General features: G+C 36.2%; 1 protein-coding gene across 7 annotated transcripts in view; it reads right to left on the reverse strand.

Annotated features, from left to right (window-relative positions):
* Positions 1–20195, reverse strand: part of ZNF521 (zinc finger protein 521) — a 317779-nt gene that overhangs the window by 127703 nt on the left and 169881 nt on the right. For 5 of the 7 annotated variants that reach the window (XM_060173632.1, XM_060173634.1, XM_060173628.1 and 2 more), the window contains one exon: positions 17477–17561. In XM_060173632.1, coding sequence (XP_060029615.1) covers positions 17477–17561 — 85 coding nt within the window. The remainder of the gene's footprint in view (positions 1–17476; positions 17562–20195) is intronic. The other 2 variants (XM_060173631.1, XM_060173629.1) reach the window with 1 other exon arrangement.

Below are 20195 nucleotides of genomic sequence, written 5' to 3' on the forward strand. Positions count from 1 at the left end.
TTGTTGTTGCTACTGATGTCATCATTGTTATATAGGACAGAGAGAAATGGAGAGAGGAGGGGAAGACAGAGAGGGAGAGAGAAAGATAGACACCTGCAGATCTGCTTCACCGCTTGTGAAGCGACCCCCTTGCAGGTGGGGAGCTGGGGGCTCGAACTGGGATCCTTAGGCCGGTCCTTGTGCTTCGTGCCACGTGCGCTTAACCTGCTGCGCTACAGCCCAACTCCCTAAAGTCTCATTTCTCATCTGCAATGAGTGCAATGAAAATAACCTCTTTTGGCAAAAAACATAGAATAAATGATTGTATCTCTTCCAGTGTAATATATAGTGCACTCTAGACACATTTGCCTATGTTTTGGCTATTGAAAACACACCCTAAAGCTTTTGAAATACATTTCTTATGACTTGTATGTCTATGCAAAATCATTTATTAATTCTTTACCAATAGGGAATAGAGGTTAGGATAGTGCCTCGTGGCATTTTATAAAATAGTCACTGGTGGCAAAGATATATATGTTGTGAGCACATGTATTGGATTAAGGAACTGTTTCATGTATAGAATTGTACTGGAATTTTGAGCATGCAAGTTTGTTTTACTGAACCATTTGATTAAATTTAACCACAGGAAACTCTTCCAAGTTCTAATGAAGCAGCAATTACATCTAAAAAGGGAGCCAAGCCAAAACATCCCTTTCCAATATCACTATTTCAAACATCAGATTCCAATATAAGCTCCATGGTTTTCATTTCACTTTTGTATCATCTCTCTAAGCTGTTGGAAGCATGTTAAACACAAGACAGGGAGTGACGCATCAGTTAGTCTTTGGTGGAAAAGGTTGGCAGCAAACACATATCTACATACATACACTATACTTAAATATACAAAAGAAAGAAAAGTATTTTTAAAGAAGAGTTATGGAAATATAGGAAACCACAATTAGATAGGGAAAATTTGGATTAGAATACAGAAAACAGCTATACAACTTACGAATTTTGAAATCAATGTACATTAAATTTTAATTCACAACAAAAAGCACTATATGGTTCAGATACAGCCTACATAAAACAGACTTGAAAAAAATCAAACTTTCCTGACATCCCTGGGCAGACATCCTCACCAATGTGTCCTGGAATCCCACCTCCCCAGATCCCTGCCCCACTAGGAAAAGACAGAAACCAGCTGGGGGTATGGATTGACCTGTCAACGCCCATGTCCAGTGGAGAAGCAATTACAGAAGCCAGACCACCCACCTTCTGCACCCCATAAAGATCTTTGGTCCATACTCCCAGAGGGATAATAAAGAATAGGGAACCTTCCAATGGAGGGGAGGGGGTCTGGAAGTCTGGTGGTAGGAACTGTATGGAATTGTACCCCTCTTATATAACCACAATCTTGTCCATCATTAAGTCACTAATAATTATTTTTAAAAAGTCAAGCTTACCTTCTATGTAGAAATGAATGCTTTCTTTTGCTTCTAAGCAAATACATAAAACTTAGAAGATAATTTCTTCACAAAAGACAATAAACAGCTTTATTACTGAACTAAATTATGCTATCTCAATAACTAGTTATAGTTATCCAAAAACTGCTGGACCTAGAATGCAATCTTATACTATTTCCACGTTTTAAACATCACATTTATCCAACACAACGATGCTCTTCAGCAGAGTAATACAGCAACCCTAGGATTCAGGAGATACAGAAATAACATCAAAAGCAATTCTTCATATTTGGATTTCACCACATCAAGTGCAAAAAGTGAACTTAAATATGAAAATGCAATTTGCTCCTACTAAAGTATACATTTTTATCTCTTGCAAAAATAAATAAACAAACCTCATTCATTTTTAGTGCCTCAGGGTACAGGGGATCACATCTATCACAAGTGCAGAGAATGTATGAAGAATTCAGGAACAATTTCTTCATAACGTTTCTTATAGGGAGGAAGTGAAGTTATGAGTTACTTGGAATTCATAAAGATTATTAAGTTTACATCCTCACAGAAGATCTTCCCCAGTTGTATCTCGCAAGTATATTGTCAGCACTACTGCCCCAAACTATGGAGAAGGTCTGGCTCAGGACATGTACCCATTTTGTGACATTAGGGCCCTACTGCCTAACATGGGTCCTGCCCCACTGAAGAAACAAGAACACAAATTGTTTCTAGTGGGACAGCCTAGAGTACCTATACTGAACTTGGTGTACTTGTTCTATAAGTATCATAACTCTTTCATGGAAGTGCTTATAAAAAGTAAGTAAGTTTCTATTTCAGTAAGTTTACTCCAGATTATCAACTTCTGTGTCTGTGCCTGCTGAGTTATTTGAATGATTACCCTGTCCCCCAGTGCCCTCAGCTATCACTGACTCTGCACCCACAGCAGCGACCTCTCACAGTAAGAAAGCTTCCGAAACAACAGTAAGCTCTCTTGCTTGATGAATTCCAAGCTCACAGCTCATCTAAACAGCCTATGGGCTTCACAGTTTTTCTACTTGCTCTTCACATAGGTCTATGGGAAGTTATGAAACATATTTTTCTAGTCCTCCCAGGAGCAAGGCCAGGTTCACAATTTGACCTCAGAAACACAGCAGTCCTGCAAAGGCAGACAGCCTGATAGAACTGAGTATTAGAGTTCTCTGCCTGGCCTAACAGAAACCATAATATGCAGCACAGAGCAATGTTACTTATGGGAAATGACAAGCAATGGATCAGTGGGAGAAAAATAATGGGATTTAATCACATAAAAATATCACAGGCACACAACTCCTTTTCAACAACCTGCCCACATCAAGTAAAGATACAGTGTTCTCATGAACCTAGGCACTTATAATTTATAATAGAGATTAATATAGTAAGTATCTTGATCACATTAAGTTAAAGGATTCTAAACACTCCCAGAGATATTCATCCCCATCATATCACTGTTTCCCTATGGAATGATTCTACACACACACATACATACATACATACACACACACACACGTGTCTATCTATGCATTAGACAGAGGTCTTCAATGTATGAGGAATGATCCCAGGAACAGTGCAGGCTCATGTGAAAGACTGTCACAGACTAATTAAGGACACTGCTGCTGAAAAAGGAGGGCTGACCCTGCAGTCTTATTTACACAATTTCCAGCCAGAGGGCTGTGAAGTGGAGCCCCAGAGGGGGCATGTCTATCTGAAACCCAAGAGCACCTGCATTAAGGAAACTGGTGTAAATGAATCCCTTAGCTCAACGACAGAAGAAAAGACACATACTTCAATTATCTTGGCACAGAATATATGTGGTGACCCCTTGAATTCTATATAGTGAGAAGAGTTATGTCTTCGTATTATTATTTATGCTTCACTATGCATTCTATTAGAAGGAGGTACATTTTGAGGTAAGAACCATCAGCTCTTTAGACAGAAGGTAGTGATTCAGAAATTGCAAAACTTCAGCTTTCAAAAATAGCCTAAGTGACCTCTTGCAGGACTCTGACCACTCGGCAGCAAGCAGGAGGCAACCCCTGTGAAGAGCGAATTCTGGCAAAGTTCTCTCTTCACAGATGATGCACAGCTTAAGCTATAATGAGTTTTTGGGTTACAAATGCTGAACGCATTAATATTCCTTGATGATAATTATCACAGTATAAGCACCTTTCCCAATGTGAGCAGCATAAAGCAACTGAAGCAGCATTTTTACTACATTTGAAACAAGCTGGAAAATGGGATTTTCTACTCTTGTAACCTCAGGTCAACATACATCAAGCACTGCATGCTAAACACACCCATAGATGAACCCTCTATCATTTCTCTTCCCTTCTGCTGCATCTGTACCTACCCCATTTTCTTCATGCATTCTTCATTACAGAATTCTGATATCAACATATATGTGAAATACATCACTGCTAAATCAAATGTATTTCTCTCCAATCATTTCACTCCCTTGTTTCTTATGAGAATACAAATAGCAAATAAGAAAAGCAAGCCATGCTTTACAGATGAGGTGCTTCTCTGTGCAGTTTGGTGAATACTGTGGTCACTGGCTGCATATAAAACAGAATGAAAATTAGAATCAAACAAATGGGTTCCTAGAAGTCCAACCCTAACATATCGCTCACAAATCTGAACAAGCAGTCGGTTATTATATGTATACCTTTCAAAACTAGTTATACTGGTAAGTACTAAAAGGATGGTTTCAATGCTTTTAATACAACGACATGATGACAAGATGTCAGCATTACGTTTTCTGGCAGTGTCTTTGCATACAAATCTTAAAAATCAATTTTAATTTGAGATTAAAAGAACAGTTATGGCTATGTAGATTATAAACATCAAATATCGTAAGGTAAAATAGTAAAAAAATACATCCATTATGAAGCAGGTCAGTGTGTACAACAAATCCGTCTAATCAGTTTTTGCCATACATACTCAATAGAGATGCTTCCAAAACATAACTTACTATGTCTCAATTTGATTTGATAATATTCTCTGAATACACTATAAATTGATTCCCCTACATCTATAATAAAGCTAAATGGATACAGGATAGGTTTAAAATGATCACAATAGAACATCTTCCCTTGTTTGTTTAGTATGTGCTGTCATTTCAGTATTCTATGTAAATAATTTCAACAGTACTTTGACTTAGTAGTAACACAATGAGTCACTCTGAGCCCTTAATCCAAAGAGAATGAATTGACTTAGATAATTTGCAGATACAAATCTGCAGCACTTATTTGTGCCATGTTACCCAGTGGTTCATTAAGAAAATATGTGATGTTACTGGAGTAGGCATATTGCACCAAAGTAAAAGACTCTGGGGTGGGTGAAGTGGGGAGAATACAGGTCCAAGAAGGATGACAGAGGACCTAGTGGGGGTTGTATTGTTATATGGGAAACTGAGAAATGTTATGCATGTACAAACTATTGTATTTGCTGTTGAATGTAAAACATTAACCCCCCCCCCAAAAAAAGAAAATATGTGATGCTAAAACTACTTCAAGTTCTCTAATATCATTTTTACTCATGTGCTGCAAAAATGTCTTCAAATCCCATTTGAATACATGACAGGGTCATGAGGAAACCTTTACTAAATATTTAACAGCACTTCTGGCTTACTAAATACAATAATGCACTCATTTTGAATCTTCCTAAAACCCATTCAGCAGTGGAACAGATGTATTTTGAAGTCATCATTTACTACCAGATAAATGTGTTTAGATTATTTTTTTAATGTTAAAAAAAAAAGACTGGAAACCTATTTGGCTTTACTGTGAAAGTAAATGACTCATTTTGTTATTTATTTTTTCTTTATATACAAGGAAATTTTCCCACAAAATACTTAAAAGGCCATTTTGAAACAAGTCCATAAGCTAAAGGATCACAGTTTGAAATGAGAATGAATAGTGTGTATGTTTTGGTTCCTAGAAGTATACATGTTCTAAAATATGGCAACAGATATGCAGACAGCTAATACAGCACATGAATTCCTGGAATGTGAAAAGAGTGTCTCCAATACATGTCACAGAGTGACACGACCTCACATTTTGACTATGACACAGCTTCTGGCTTTATCTGCAACTATCCATCATTGCTTTCTTAGAGATGGGTGAATTTATTTTGCGTACACTCTGTTAAGATATTTTAAATCAAAATCATGCTTTAAAAAAGTTAATCAGAATATATTTTAAGTAATTCCACTGAATAGATTTGGAAAAAACATCTCTCTTTATAAGGAGATGTAATATAGTCTAATTTAAAGAAAATGCCTCCTCCACCGGAGGCCTGTAGAGTGAGCGTTTATCCTGTAAACACTGAAAACAATGATTACTGTCCGCACAGTTCTCTGTGGAGACTCCTGCTTTTGAAAATGTCTTGTGGTGACTTACTAAATTCAGGCTATTTCAATTAGTATTACTGCACATTAAAAATTAATTGCCTCACTGAGTGGATTAAGGTTTAAATTTCAATTCTACAGTGTATGCACTAGAAATGACAGCTAAAAATCAATGCTCTTTGGCCCACAATCGGAAGCATGTATGGTGAATAGCACAGGACTGGCGTCACTAGCCAAGCAGTTTTAAAAGACTTGATAGTTCAATTGAAGGTGTGTCAGTTCTAATTCTAGATTTTAGTTTGAATGTTGCACAGTCGCCCAGACTTAGAAAAAGAAAACCAGAACAGCTGCACTCACAATTTGGGAAAACAAATGGGCATAGGCACCAAAATTATGGCAACAAAGGGATTAACAGTCACTCCAATTCTCATAGTATCATCCCCAGGCTAAAAAGTCTTCTTCATTGCTCTGTTTGAAAACAGAGTATCTGACTTCAGTCAACAGTGTGGGTTTTATTAGGATAGGGTGACAGCAGTTGACTGGGGGGTGGGAATGGGTTATTTTGTAGAGATTCTACTAACAAATGATAGTCATAATGACTTCATGCTTTAAGGAAACCCAGGACAATGAAAATACAGATCTTTTGCTTAACCAGTACTCTCCATTTAAGTTCTTTTTGCAAATTACTGAACCTCTTTGTAGGGGAAGATTTATAACAACTACATTAAATGCTCAAGGAAATATCAGCCACTTGTATCCACAACAAATCTGTTCTTCTAAGAAGGTAAAGAAGAACATTAGGAATGAAGTCTGCAGAGGAACATGGCATCAGCCACAAAGCCACTTAGATAGATGCCTGCGTGTGGAACTGAACGGTGATTGGTATGTCCCTAGGAGGGAAAAAAAAATGAAGCTGCAATGTTCCCCAGGATCCCCTCTGTGTGCACTGCTGGCCAACAGCAAGTTAGGCACCAAGAGAACAAAGAAGATGGGAAGTAATAATAACAATAAAAAGAATAATCTGGTGCAAATGGACCCCAAGGTGTAGTAGTCATCCCTGTGCAACAATCACCCTTCACTGCAATTTACTGATGTTGCTTCATTATAATACAGCATATAAATGGGTAATGTACAAAGTGTACCATTCAAACCCACATGGTTTGAAACAGCACATGCCACCCTAGCAGGAACTGCTAGAGAAGCCAAGTCTGATGGTCCACAAATGGAATTACCTGTAAAAGAATTAGGCAGAGGTGTAACATGAATACAGGATATGTATGTGAGGGAAAAGAGAGCAAAAAAGTATCATTTGGTGAGTTTTTACTTGGTATGAAATTAAAGACATTTCAAAATAATCTGAGAGAAAACTGCTTTTGAATAAGTACCAACCTGGGGTTTTGTCCAAAGAAACAGATAACCATATGATGTTTGGAAAATGAAAATAAGCTTTCTCTTTCTGATTCTTCAGAAACTAAATTTAAACAATTACTTCAGGGGAACTTTAATGCCGCACATGCTGATTATGGTGATTTAAGAAGAAATCACTTAGTTTTCTGATTTGGCTTTTAGTTTTCTTTCTGTATTTAGATTTTTTAAAAAATATTTATTTATTCCCTTTTGTTGCCCTTGTTTTATTGTTGCAGTTATTATTATTGTTGTTATTGATGTCGTTGTTAGATAGGACAGAGAGAAACAGAGAGGCGGGGAAGACAGAGAGGGGGAGAGAAAGATAGACACCTGCAGACCTGCCTCCTGCAGGTGGGGAGCCGGGGGCTCGAACCAGGATCCGTACGCTGGTTCTTGCACTTTGTGGCACCTGCGCTTAACCCACTGAGCTACCGCCTGACTCCCTGGCTTTTAGTTTTCTAAAATCCTGCTTTTCGGACAGAAACCAGAAGATGCTGAAGCAATGAGTAAGGAGGGAAAAAAAGAGATTCTTTCTTCATCAAGGATCACTGAGTATGTCACTGGTTAATTCTTGCTCTATGCTGCTCATTAGCATTACTCTCAAGCTTCTGGTTATCATATCTGAAATATTAAGACATAATAACTACGAAGATGCAGATAATTGGATATTAACCAGAACATACTTGACTGGGCAGGAGGTAGGGCCCTGCTTAAACTAATCCTGAAATATATTAATCACCAATTAATGAAAGGGTTTCAAATTCATTTTCTATTATAGAACACCTCCGAGTTCTTAAGCTTTTTCTAGCAAAATGACTTGGAATAACAGAGTAGAAATAAGGAATATGGCTATCTGATGATGGTGGCATGAATTAATTCTTCATTGTGTTGTCAGATACTACTTGTAAAAACTACAGCTAAAAACTAGATTACTCTTTACAAAGTCTGATGGGAAAAAAGAGTTTTTATTGGTCGTGTTCCCAAATTTCCCTTTTAATGGCAGGGCTAGAGCTAAATATCTCACTAGAGAGATGTCATAATATTATGAGTCTTTCAGACTACGCAGACCTCTAGATGCCCAAGCTTACAAAACACCTATCCTTATAAAAACTTTGATTTCTTTATTCATTTTGGATAGAGAGAAATTGAGAGAGGAGGGGGAAGTGAGAGGAGCAGAGAAACACCCGCAACATTGCTTCACTGCTCATGAGACCAACCTGGGGCTTGAACCAAGTTCCTTGTGCACTGTAATATGTGTGTGCTCTACCAAATGTGTCACCATCCAATTCAACAGATGTATGCTTAAACTATAAAACAAATAAATGGAGGCTAGAGATGAACTCTAAAGATAAGCTTTGCACACGGTAAATAGTAAGTATTGTAGAATTAATGTATATATTCGGGACTACAATCTTGCTTAGGTAGTTTTGACAGTACCATCATTTAGATAAAAATAAAGTACTATGAGGGTCAGTCGGAGGGCCACTGATAGGTAACACACATTACTTTGACTAAGGACCCATGTTTGAGCTTACTTAGGATTACCACTGGGAGTGTCTGTAGGGAGTAGGGAGGAATCTCAGGAGCACTAGAACAGAGCTGCAGTGTCTCTCTTCTTTTTTTATTCTCAGTCTCTTTCCCCCCTGTTAATTTTCTCATTCTCTATTTGGAAGAAAGGGGGAAAAAATGACCTCCGGGAGTGGAGGCAAGGATACTGATACTGAGCCCCAGTGATAACTCAACAATGATAATAACAATAAAATGATATAAAAAATAACAAAAAAACAGGAAGAGGAGCCATGAGATTATATCTGGTATGTCATCATGCTTCCCAAGTTTTAAAAGCCCCCACTAAGCTCCCTAGAAAACTTGTATGTATTTTCACTGAACTAGAGAAATTGCTACAAATGTGCCATTTATCTTAAAGGAAAAAAAATTCCAAGTACATAATTCTCACAAAGGGATTCTAATATATTTTCCATACTCAAAAGATATAGCTCGCAGATACTCTTGAAAAAGTATACATTGTTATGTCAGAAAAACAGCATATTTGGATCAAAAGAATGTAAGCAAGGTACTGAAATGACAACGCTTGTCTTTTTTTCCCCTAGCTTCATTCACTTAATTTGATGAAAATAGTAAGAAAACTCCTGCTAGCTTAGAGTGTTTTTTACTCTGTTGTTTGTTGACTTTACTTTTAATAATTCTTAAATAAGCACTCATGGCAGATGAACTAAGATATGCAGGCAAGTAGGCTCTTTTATCCACAATTTTGCCATAGAAATACACAAACATTTCAATGGCTCTTCATTAGCAAACAAATCAACAAGTGATATTTTAATGCATGACTTTATTCCATCTCTGTGGGGACTGTAGTTGAGAGTGTGATGTACAGTACAGAGAAAGGAATCATCAGCCACAGTGTCCCAGGGCTCTCTCCATTGAGGACTTCTCAGCCTCTGCTTAAAGAGTGCATTTAATTGACTGATAGACAGTAGCTTCTTTGTTCACAGAAGACAGTGAAGTAATGGCAGCTTGAAAATCGTACCATCTACAGGGTCTCCTGAGACTAGTAACAGGGGGATATGTGTCAGGAATAAATAAATAATCTAATTATTAAGCCACTTCCTGTCAAGTTAACTCCAATTTGTTGGCTTTTGAAGGCAACAAAACGAGGCATTTTTCCTCATTATGCTTCTCTTTTTATACCAGTGGTAATCACAGGCGGATTAAAGGGTGCCTGATTGGTTTTTTTGTCAAGGAACTGAGAAGCAGCCAACAGTACAGAAAAACAGAGTTGGGGTTAGAAGAAATTTCATGCTTGTCTCCTTTCCAGCTCCCTAACAGCCCACACGGCTGCCCCATACAGAGCTGCCAGCTGTACAGCAAATGTGTACCCCTCCAACTGAGGCCTACCAGGCCACAGGCACCATCCTGAGAGCTGTGAGATACCTTGCAATCTTGGCAGGTAGCTACTGCTGTCATAGGCATAATTCTAAAGGTGACCTATGAAACTCCATCAGCTCACCAAATGCAATAATATGAGCAGCTGAAGTTCAACACCCACCCTCCATATTGGCTTCTTTTCCTTTGTTTATTAGCCTGAGTGGTCCTGAAACTAGGAAGTAACCTATGGCAATAGGTCATCAGAGACTTCTTCTTTCCACGTGCCTGAGCCAATCTCTGTGAAAACAGGTCACGACATGTACATGCCTATGCGGTCACCTGCACAGGCAGGGATCTGCCATTTTCATCTGCTGCTGCTGACCTTGGTACCTTCCATTCAGAAGTGATTCACAACCTTCTTCAGGAATAGATACCCACATTCGATAATAAATCTATCTAGGAATAAGTGACTAAGGGAAAAATAGATAGACTTGGGGTTTCTTCTGTAGCAGCATAAAGGTAAGAACAAAGTTAGAGCCAGAAGTTCCACCATCATCTGCTGCAGACATCCCAGTGTCTTTGTACACAACCTAGGAAAGAAGGCTGGAATTCAGCAATTCTGCCAAAGAGCAACATTCTTCTGAGGCCTTTAAGGGTAGTACATTCTAACAAGCAAGAAGAAACTGAATATTCTCTCTCTGAGATCTGTCAAAATACTCAGCCTTGGAGAAAATTAGTATCACCAGAAATATCTTGGAGGTTTTCTTAGGGGATTGCAAATTAGACACTTTACTAAACTGCCATTACCCTTTACTTTGATAAATCAGAACTGTATAGACGCAGGTGAAATCACAAAACAAGTATAATCACACCAATTTGTCTACTAGTGTCTTTAAACATGCTAAGAAATAAGAATCTAAATAGCCAAGATGAGAGTAGAAAATGCATCCTTTTACCAAAAAGAAGTCTAAAAATGTCCTTCCATCTTTTCTTCCCTTTGTGGTTAGGAAGACTGACCATAAGGGTTAAGTTCCTATGGCCCAGCTCTGCACTCTGCCAACAGCATAGCTATGTCACACTTATGCCTATGTACATCCTTTCTGAATACATCTTGAATTTTTGTTCAATTGTGCAGATAATTAAACCCACTTCATATTTACAGTCTGCTTCATTGGTACCATGAATTCTGTTTTCAGTTACTGTCTGCAAATTCCCTCTCTGAACCATTTCATACCAAGCAATAACACTTCATTTTACATAAGTTTTATCTGATGTCCCCATACAGAGCTGCCAGCTGTACAGCAAATGTGTGGTTCTCAAACTGAGGCCTACCAGGCCACAGGCGCCATCCTGAGATCTATAAGGCACCTTGCTGTCATTGGCAAGCTCTCCCTGCTATCACTGTGACCATCACTCCACACTGCTCACAACTTAAAATCATCTGATTATTAGAATTTGTGGCCCGCACTCCATTTTATCCTTTATTTAATTTATCCCCAGATCACACATTTGTTTAAATGTTTTGGCTGGTTTACAAATCATGCAGCCATCTGCACAGTAGGTGTGACACATTTTTTAGACAAAAGTTACATTATAAACAAAGATAAAGTCATTTGAAATGCTTTGGTGTTTGTTATTCTGCCTGGTTCACTTGGACCAACTCTAAGAAATAAATAGAATTATCTGTGTAAATCGATGAACATCTATGAAAAACAACACCCAGCAGAATGCCGAGCTTGCTCCATTACCTACGTTAATATCATGACAGCTGAGGAGAGATGACCTGGCCCACTTCTCATCTCTCCTGTACAGATGGCTATTAAAGAGAAAGTATCCCTTTTGTATGGTCCATGTAGAAACCCTTTATGGGCTTTTCAAATAAGCCAGCATTGCCCACATGAGGGTAGCTTTCTGTGACCATTAAACTGCCCAGATTTCATCCTTTTAAATCCAGCTCTTGATGAAAGAAGCCAGTATTTCATCATATTTAACACCAAGTATTGCTTTCTTAATTTTGAGTTGTTTAGTCAACCAAATGAAGTGACTTCAAAATTAATGTAATTTCCAAATAATATTAATGATTGAGTTTCCTGAGATAGTGCAGACACACACACACACGGACATGCATGTGCTCATACACACACACACACACACACACACACCACATAGGTAATGTGTGATTGTAGATTCATTTCTATTCCTTGCGAAAAAAAAAAAAAGCAACAAAAACCACCAATAACAGCTAAGCATTAAAAAGGCAACACGCCGTCCACCTTCCTGTGCAGAAGTCTCTATCTTAGCTATCCTAAGACATAAAATCTAAAATGAGTATATACTGAAAATATTAGCTCTAATATATTCTAAAGTGAATGTTTCAGAGGTCTACTGAATGTCACAAAACTATAATGATGATTGGTAACACAGCACATCAGCTATTAAAGAAAAGAGAAGGAAACAAATGCCGTATGTGATTTTAGGCAAAAAGTAAATTGCAAAATGTATGAATGTCACTTGTTAAAAGAAAATCTAAAATTTTATGGCACAGGACACAACTGATTTATTAATTATATCTGTCTTAATATCAATGATGTATATAACATGTAGCAAAGCACATAGGGTACATATCTCCTCATATGCTCTGTAGGAGACTTGAATCTTTTCATGGTCTTTAAAAATACATCAGTGAAACACTGAGTATTCAAGATTTGAATAAAAAGTCAAAATTTTTCATTAATGTTTTCATATTATAAATTTTATCATTATAGATGGATGGTATTAGCTATGTCCAAATTAAATTTTTGCTTTTCTAAATGATCTACAAATTTGCTTCCTCCAAACTGCTCTAAACATAGTCCCTGACTTACTGAGGACAAAGCTACTCAGGACTATTTCTGGATTTCTCTATCTTTTCACAAAGCAAGGTATTCTACCTACTTTCAGCATCATTTGTCTTAACAACAATGATTATTTCTAGTCAAACAGAAAACATGCACACAAAAATAACAATAATGAAAATAAAACTCATGAAGGTAGATGATCGCTAAGTAGCTTATTAAAAATTGTTTTTTGGTTTGTACCCATTTGCATCTTATTCTCCATCCAAGACTTTGAAAAAGAGAACTGGAAATGGCCATCGGTCCAGCCTCACCACACGGTCTCCAAAGTCTATGAGTGTAGCAATCAATTCCAAGGATAATGGTATTTCTCCCCTTTGATCATTTCTTTGTCAAGCTGACTGGGCTTCGATGGTGAGAGTACTGCTAGTTGTCTACCACCAGCCGCTTGCAATTTGCTCACTATGTTTCATGAGACAGTTGTTTGTGGCTGTTTGGAACACATTTGTCTCTTTGGGGATTTATGTGCTAGTTGCAATGCCAACCTCCGTAGTGATCAAAATTTCTTTCTAACTAAAATAGATAATTAGAGGCTGGTAATTATTGGTCAAGAATTATCAGAGTGAAAAAAATTAAGCTTCTCATAAATAGTTCTTGGCAATATCATCTCTTTATATGACAGCATGCCTAACAGCCCTTTACTCAGAGCACTTATGAATTTACTCTACTGCAGTTGAGCCTCATAATTTTATACGAGGCAATCCCTTTGCTGGGTTAAAAACATTTAAATTCTCTGGTTTCATCTATATTTATGCTAATCCACATCAGCTAATAATAATAATAGTAGAAATTTCACAGAGAAAATTAGCAAAAAGTATTTACTAAGCTGATAGAAATTGATGGGCAAATGATGAATTAAAAGACAAATACACAAAGGCTTCTTTCTGTAATCTCAGGTCAAAAGCCAGTGAAATTACATAACAAAGAAGGACAGGACAATTTTTCTCATCTGTACAGACTTATAGTGAGGCAAGTCTTTTTCCTCAGGAAAGCTGTTAAAATGTTTTGTAGCCTCTCTCTCTCTCTCTCTCCCTCTCCCTCTCCTTCTCTCTGTCTCTTGTGTCTAAAGAAGAAAAGAAACCCCTAAATAGTCACTGGTTGATTTCTTACAGAAATTGTGTCAAAATGTGGGGCAGAATGGGGTTTTCTTTTCTTTCTTTCTTTCTTAATAGACACAGGTCAAATCCCTAATGCATTTTTATTGAGTAATTATTTCTGCAACTCAGACCACATATCCACACCTAGCTGCAAAATGGCACTTAAACAGAACATCTTTGGTATGTACCTGGTAGAAACATTGATAGTTTTCCTTTCACAACTGTCCCTGGCCAATAATCTGAGACAGGAATATCCAGAAAGAAGCACGGAGACACCTGGACACTAAAATTGCATTAAAACATGTGTGCTACAGGAAGTAAATGCAAGTTATTTGGTTAGATAATCATGACTACTGTCTTATTAAAATGTAAAAAAAAAAAAAAAGTAAAGAAACAAAACCCAAAACTATATGTGCTCTTAAATAGAGTAGAAGCTTTTCAGATAGTCTCTCTAATCCCTCTGTCCTGTTAAATGTCTAGCTGAGTTTTTTTTTTTTTTTTTTTTATTAAACCCAGAACATATGCGGACACACAACCTGAAAAATACCTACCTTCAATGGAAGCTTTTTGGTCAACAAAATAATGCTGCCTGCCTCATTTGAAAGACTAAGCATCACACTAGGATTATAAAAAAGGGCATCTTAGCCTTTGTGACATTCTCCCATCACACACATTTTCTCTCCAGATATTAACAACATAAATGGAGTTCAAGGGCTTGGATACAAGGTCAACAAATATAACAATGAAGTGGGTGCAATTCATTTGTTTGGGCCTCAAGTGCAAGATAATTCTATATTTTATAATTAAAATAGCATGAGTTGAATTACCTATGCCCTCTATGTAAAGGGGAAAAAAATGCTTCTCTGATGGAAGGTGGATTGTTACAGGTTCAGATCCCAAGAGGAGATGAGTTTCATATTAATACACCCTAAGGTGTGTCTGTATGTGGGTTCTTTAAAAAGTATTAATGATGCAACTAACATGAGATAAATAAATATAAAGAGAAAGGTATAAAGCAATTTTTAAAAATTTTCTGAGATAAATAAATTAAAACTGTGGAAAATCATAGTATAAAAAATCATAGTAAAAAAATCATAGTAAAACCATAAAATCAAAAATCACTTCAAATTCAATTCAGCTTCATTACACGCAAAAGTATAGTGATACTGTGGTAAAAAATATGCTCAAGAGCCAGGCGGTGGCGCACCTGGTTAAGTACACACATTATAGTGCACAAGGACACAGGTTCAAGCACCTGGTCTCCACCTGCAGAGGAAAGCTTCACAAGTGGTGAAGCAGGGCTGCAGGTATCATTCTGTCTTGAGAGTCGGCAGTAGCAGAGAGGGTTAAGCGCACATGGCGCAAAGCACAAGGACCGTTTAGGATCCCGGTTTGAGCCCCTGGCTCCCCACCTGCAGGGGAGTCGCTTCATATACAGTGAAGCAGGTCTGCAGGCGTCTCTCGGTCTCTCTTCCTCTCTCTCTCTCAATTCCTCTCTGTCTCTATCCAATAACAGATAAATAAAATATGTTCATTCTGTTCATCCCAGTTATGACATAAATAATAAATCCAGAGTAAAAAAAAATACGTTGACATAGAGTAACACTAATCAGAAGTATAGCCCAGAGTGACTCACAGATATTGCATAAGATGTAAACTTCCCAGATACTGCATAAGATGTAAACTTCCCAGAAATGCTTTCACTGTACCCCACATAAAATGGCAGGATGACGCAGAATAACAGATAACTGCCACCAATAAGCTGTACTCATGAAACAAGGAGGTGGAAAATATAAGCATCTATCATTTGGCAAAGAGAATTAATTTATTTCTAACTCAAGTGCTCCCTCCCACCCCCATGTATGAACTAGAGTATTTTGTTGAACTCAAAATAGACATACATTGCAGGAAATTCATTATTTTACTCTATTACACCATGGCACTATGATCTCCATTCTTAGTCAAACTGTCAGTGTTATTCTGTCACTTTTACAATTGTGCTATCTAATGTCTTAAGAAAATCACTAATAGTATTAGCAGTTTGTATGGGGAAACAAAGTTATCAATATGCAGCTGTTATTGTCTGTGCTCCATTTTGCACAATTAAGCACTTAGTCTTTTATAAGCAATAATCCTCGTAAAGATCTATCATTTGAAAACTATAAATCAAAGCCTACTGGAAACTAGTAATCAATTTTCCAATATGCGTTTGAATTTATCTTCATTAATTTCTCCAAGTGCATTAGAGGCTTTATAATAGTAGGTTATAAAATAGTAGTAATAGCAGGAGCACCCTGGCTTTGTCAACTTCTTCAGAATGCTCTTGATTTGTTTACAAGAAGACTTTTCTACTCCAGAAAACAAGCTCAAAGTCTAAATTTTTGAATTTCTTCCCTTCGCTAGAGTTTGATACCAGGAGAATATGATGTTAACTGAACTTTTTTTTATAGTGTTATAATTAGTTATGATAGTATAAAATACCATGAAATAAATATAAAATAAAAAGTTCTCATAGTCCAAGAATAGAAATGAGTAACACAAATAATATAAAGTAATAGAAATTGTCATTTTATTAAAAGAAAAAGATTTGCTTGATAAAGTTTAATTGGCTAGTAAAATTCTCAGCATTATTACTAAGTGCTTATCAAGTTAAAAACAGAAAACCTGGAGGAGTTAACAGATAATAGAACAATATAAATAAGTGAAAAAATATTCTTTTAGTTCTAGCCCCTAAGATAAATGTCAATGCCCTGAAAATACTGGCCTAGAATGACTTTAGATAGTCAAGTAACATTTATAAAGAACTACGCAAAATTTGCTGAGAAATAAAAATGATTACTGAATTCTTTACATAATTTTTATGATCACCATTATTTCCAGGCTGTTAAAAATGCACATATACAACTTTTGTATGAAAATTTAAAATATTTATGTTTCCTTAACACAAAAACTCACCACTTAAGATTTTGATACAAAGATGCTTAGGCAACACACAGCAGTGCTATTATCATAATAACTTCTGAAATTAAAACCTGTCTAAAACTCTATGGAAAGCTAACATCCAGTTCATTAACCATTCCTGTTAGTTTTCAATAATGCCAAAATGATTAGAAGTTTAATTTGTTAATCACCTGTGTTTTCACTGGCAATAGATATATAATCCTCTGCAGAAGTCTAAACTAGCCCTTACAGTAAATAAAATGTGTTAATGTCTTATCAGGCCTAATAATAAGAATAAAAAAATCAATCATGCCTAGGTAAATCTTAGATGGTCAAACAATTAATTGATCTTTAACCCTATTTAATTATAGACATTGATGTACAGAAGCAGGAGAAAAATCTAGCTGTAACAAGATTGAGTTTATCACTCACCAATCATGTGATTTGCAACATGAACCTGAATATCCCATTCATTGTAGAAAACCATCTGACACTTGATGCACTGGTAGGTCTTCTTCTGAGAAAACAAGTATAAAAAGAAGTATTTAATCACACACTATTTTTATTGTCTTCTTTTAAAAAGTCACAAAACCTACTCACTTCCTATATATATATTACTAAGTGAAGTACTGGAAAACTGACTGGGCATTTCCAAGAATTTCTAATTCAGACCTCACGGCTAGATCAAAAAACTGTACTTTTTATTACAAATAGAACAGACAAAGCCCATGGTGATGGTATAGTACATATAATTTTCAAAACTAAAAATCTTAAGTCACTAAATCTGAAGTACCAAAAAATTCTGTCAGAGGGGGCTGAGTTTCATTCTGACTGCAGGATTGGTTAGATAGCTCTAAGGAAAATGAACAGGAGCATCTGATTCACAGATTCGCCTTAAAAGACTGATCACAATTTTCAGCTCAAGTCTGTAACACAAAGGCTTTTTCTGGTCACTAAATACCAGCATTTGAATGCACACTACCCTATAACAAAGTCATATCATGATGAACATTCAAATACCATCTTCTACAAATATCCTATAAACTGTACAAAACAACGCTTAGAGTTCTTGCATAAACAAAGAAACTGAGACGTCAGGAAGTAAGAGGTGCCTGATGTCATGTCCAATAGCTGGAAGGAGAAGTAAGTTTTCTGGATTCCAAATGCTACAGTCTCTGATAAACAGTAGTCTGTATGATTTCACATTTTTATCACTTTCTCTTCTCGTATGGCTCAGGGCATATTAGGGGAAGTCAATAAGTAAAGCACTGTTTTTGCTTTCTAGAATAAAATTATATGATGTTCTTTATCAGAAAGCTTTATATTTACAATTAAAATCCATATTGGAATACAAAACAAACCATTACAGAATTACACATGTTCAAAGTCACTAACACATGAGAAAATGACATTTGTAAAATTACATCAATGACATTTTTTAAGACAATTATGTAGATTTGTCATTTCTCTAGCAGTCAAATGAAATTGCTTCACTAATGGTAGCAACAGGAAATACCAGTCTATAAATTGCAATTATCTGCAAAAAATTCAACAAAATCAAAGTTAAGCACACACAAAAAATAATTAAGCATTTCATTAGTGACTAAAACTATAAACAGCATTAATGTAAAATTTTCTCAAGCATTGTCACTTTACATAAATAATATCTGCTTCTGTAACAGAGCACAGCATTTCTTATAAAACACTGAACTGCTAGCGTCTTTCCAGTGGAAGCTTCCTAAATAATCTAACAGGCTTTTTACATTAGGCATCTTGTGAATTGAGTATGCTGAATCTAAATCTACTATGAACTTGAAAAACCCTGACAATCACCATGCAAGATTTACTGTGCTGAGCTGTTTACAAGATGCTTTTGTTGGTGACATATAGAACAACATGTATTGCGTAAATAACATCTATCCCTTTTTTAAACAGTATTTCCCTTTAGAACTAGTTAGAAAATATTTCTTACTCCCAGATGACCTACATTGTATATTGTTTATTAGCATACTTCTAGCATTATTCCTGATATGTGACCTTGCTGAAAAACAAAGAAACATAAACTTAATGGCTAGTCTTTTCTCTTGTTAGCACAGTAAAACATACAATATGTCGAAAACTGTCTCAAAAAATGATGACTGATGAATATGTTGGTGGAATATACCAGGGCTTTCTTTTTCTCCCTAATCTAATAATAAAGAATAAAATCACTTGACAAACCCAAATAATAAAATACCAGCACTTATTACTAGCTTCAAAATGAACTGACACATTTGAAGATGATGTATGTTTGTTTTATTACTGAAAGAAAATGGTTTACTCACTGTTAATAAGTCAAATAATAATCCTACTCTTAGGACAATGTCTAAGTTATACCTTTTATATCTATTATTAATAAAGCCATCTTCTTGTCTATAAACTCCTAAACTTCGGTCTAGATGATAGAAGAATTTAATGGGGTCAATACAACAAGCTATACACTGTAGTTTGAACTTAACTTCCACCAACATGCACATTTCCCAAATATATAGCCAAGCCATGCAAAAGTATGGTGATGATCTATTTATTACCATCCTGATCCTTCTTCCAAGTCAACATTTTAATAGAATTCTAAATGAAAGGCAACATTCCACACTATCCTGACCATTGTAGCATACAGGAGAAAAGTTCTCCTTAGGAAAATTACCTCCATTTTATACAGAAGACAACAAAAAAAGTCAAGTGAGATCATTTCTTGTAAAAGCAGATAAAAGTACAAACAGAACTTCCATTGTTTGGGCCCCAGATTGGCCTTTATCAACACTTAAGTTGTCAATTTACTTGAAATGCTAATTTAGTACAATTTTAAGATAGACTTTTTCATTAGCCTTTCTTAATGTGCTACTTGGGAGTGGGGTTGTCACTGCCTGATTGTTCTCTTTTGTTTTCTGATACCGATAGATGTAATTATCAAGGATACAACTTTTTCCCAGCACCTCATTATTTTTGATTGATTTTGAGAACAATTTAAGTGTGCCTTTTTGACATTTTTGTTTTCAGTTATACTCTGAGTAGGATACTCAGAGACTTTCAGAAAAGAGCATCTTATATTTTAAAAGGTGATTAGATCTGTAATAATGTATATTTTAAAAAGCATTATTCTGATGAACTC

This window comes from Erinaceus europaeus, chromosome 15, assembly GCF_950295315.1.
Source record: "Erinaceus europaeus chromosome 15, mEriEur2.1, whole genome shotgun sequence".
Classification (NCBI taxonomy): domain Eukaryota; kingdom Metazoa; phylum Chordata; class Mammalia; order Eulipotyphla; family Erinaceidae; genus Erinaceus; species Erinaceus europaeus.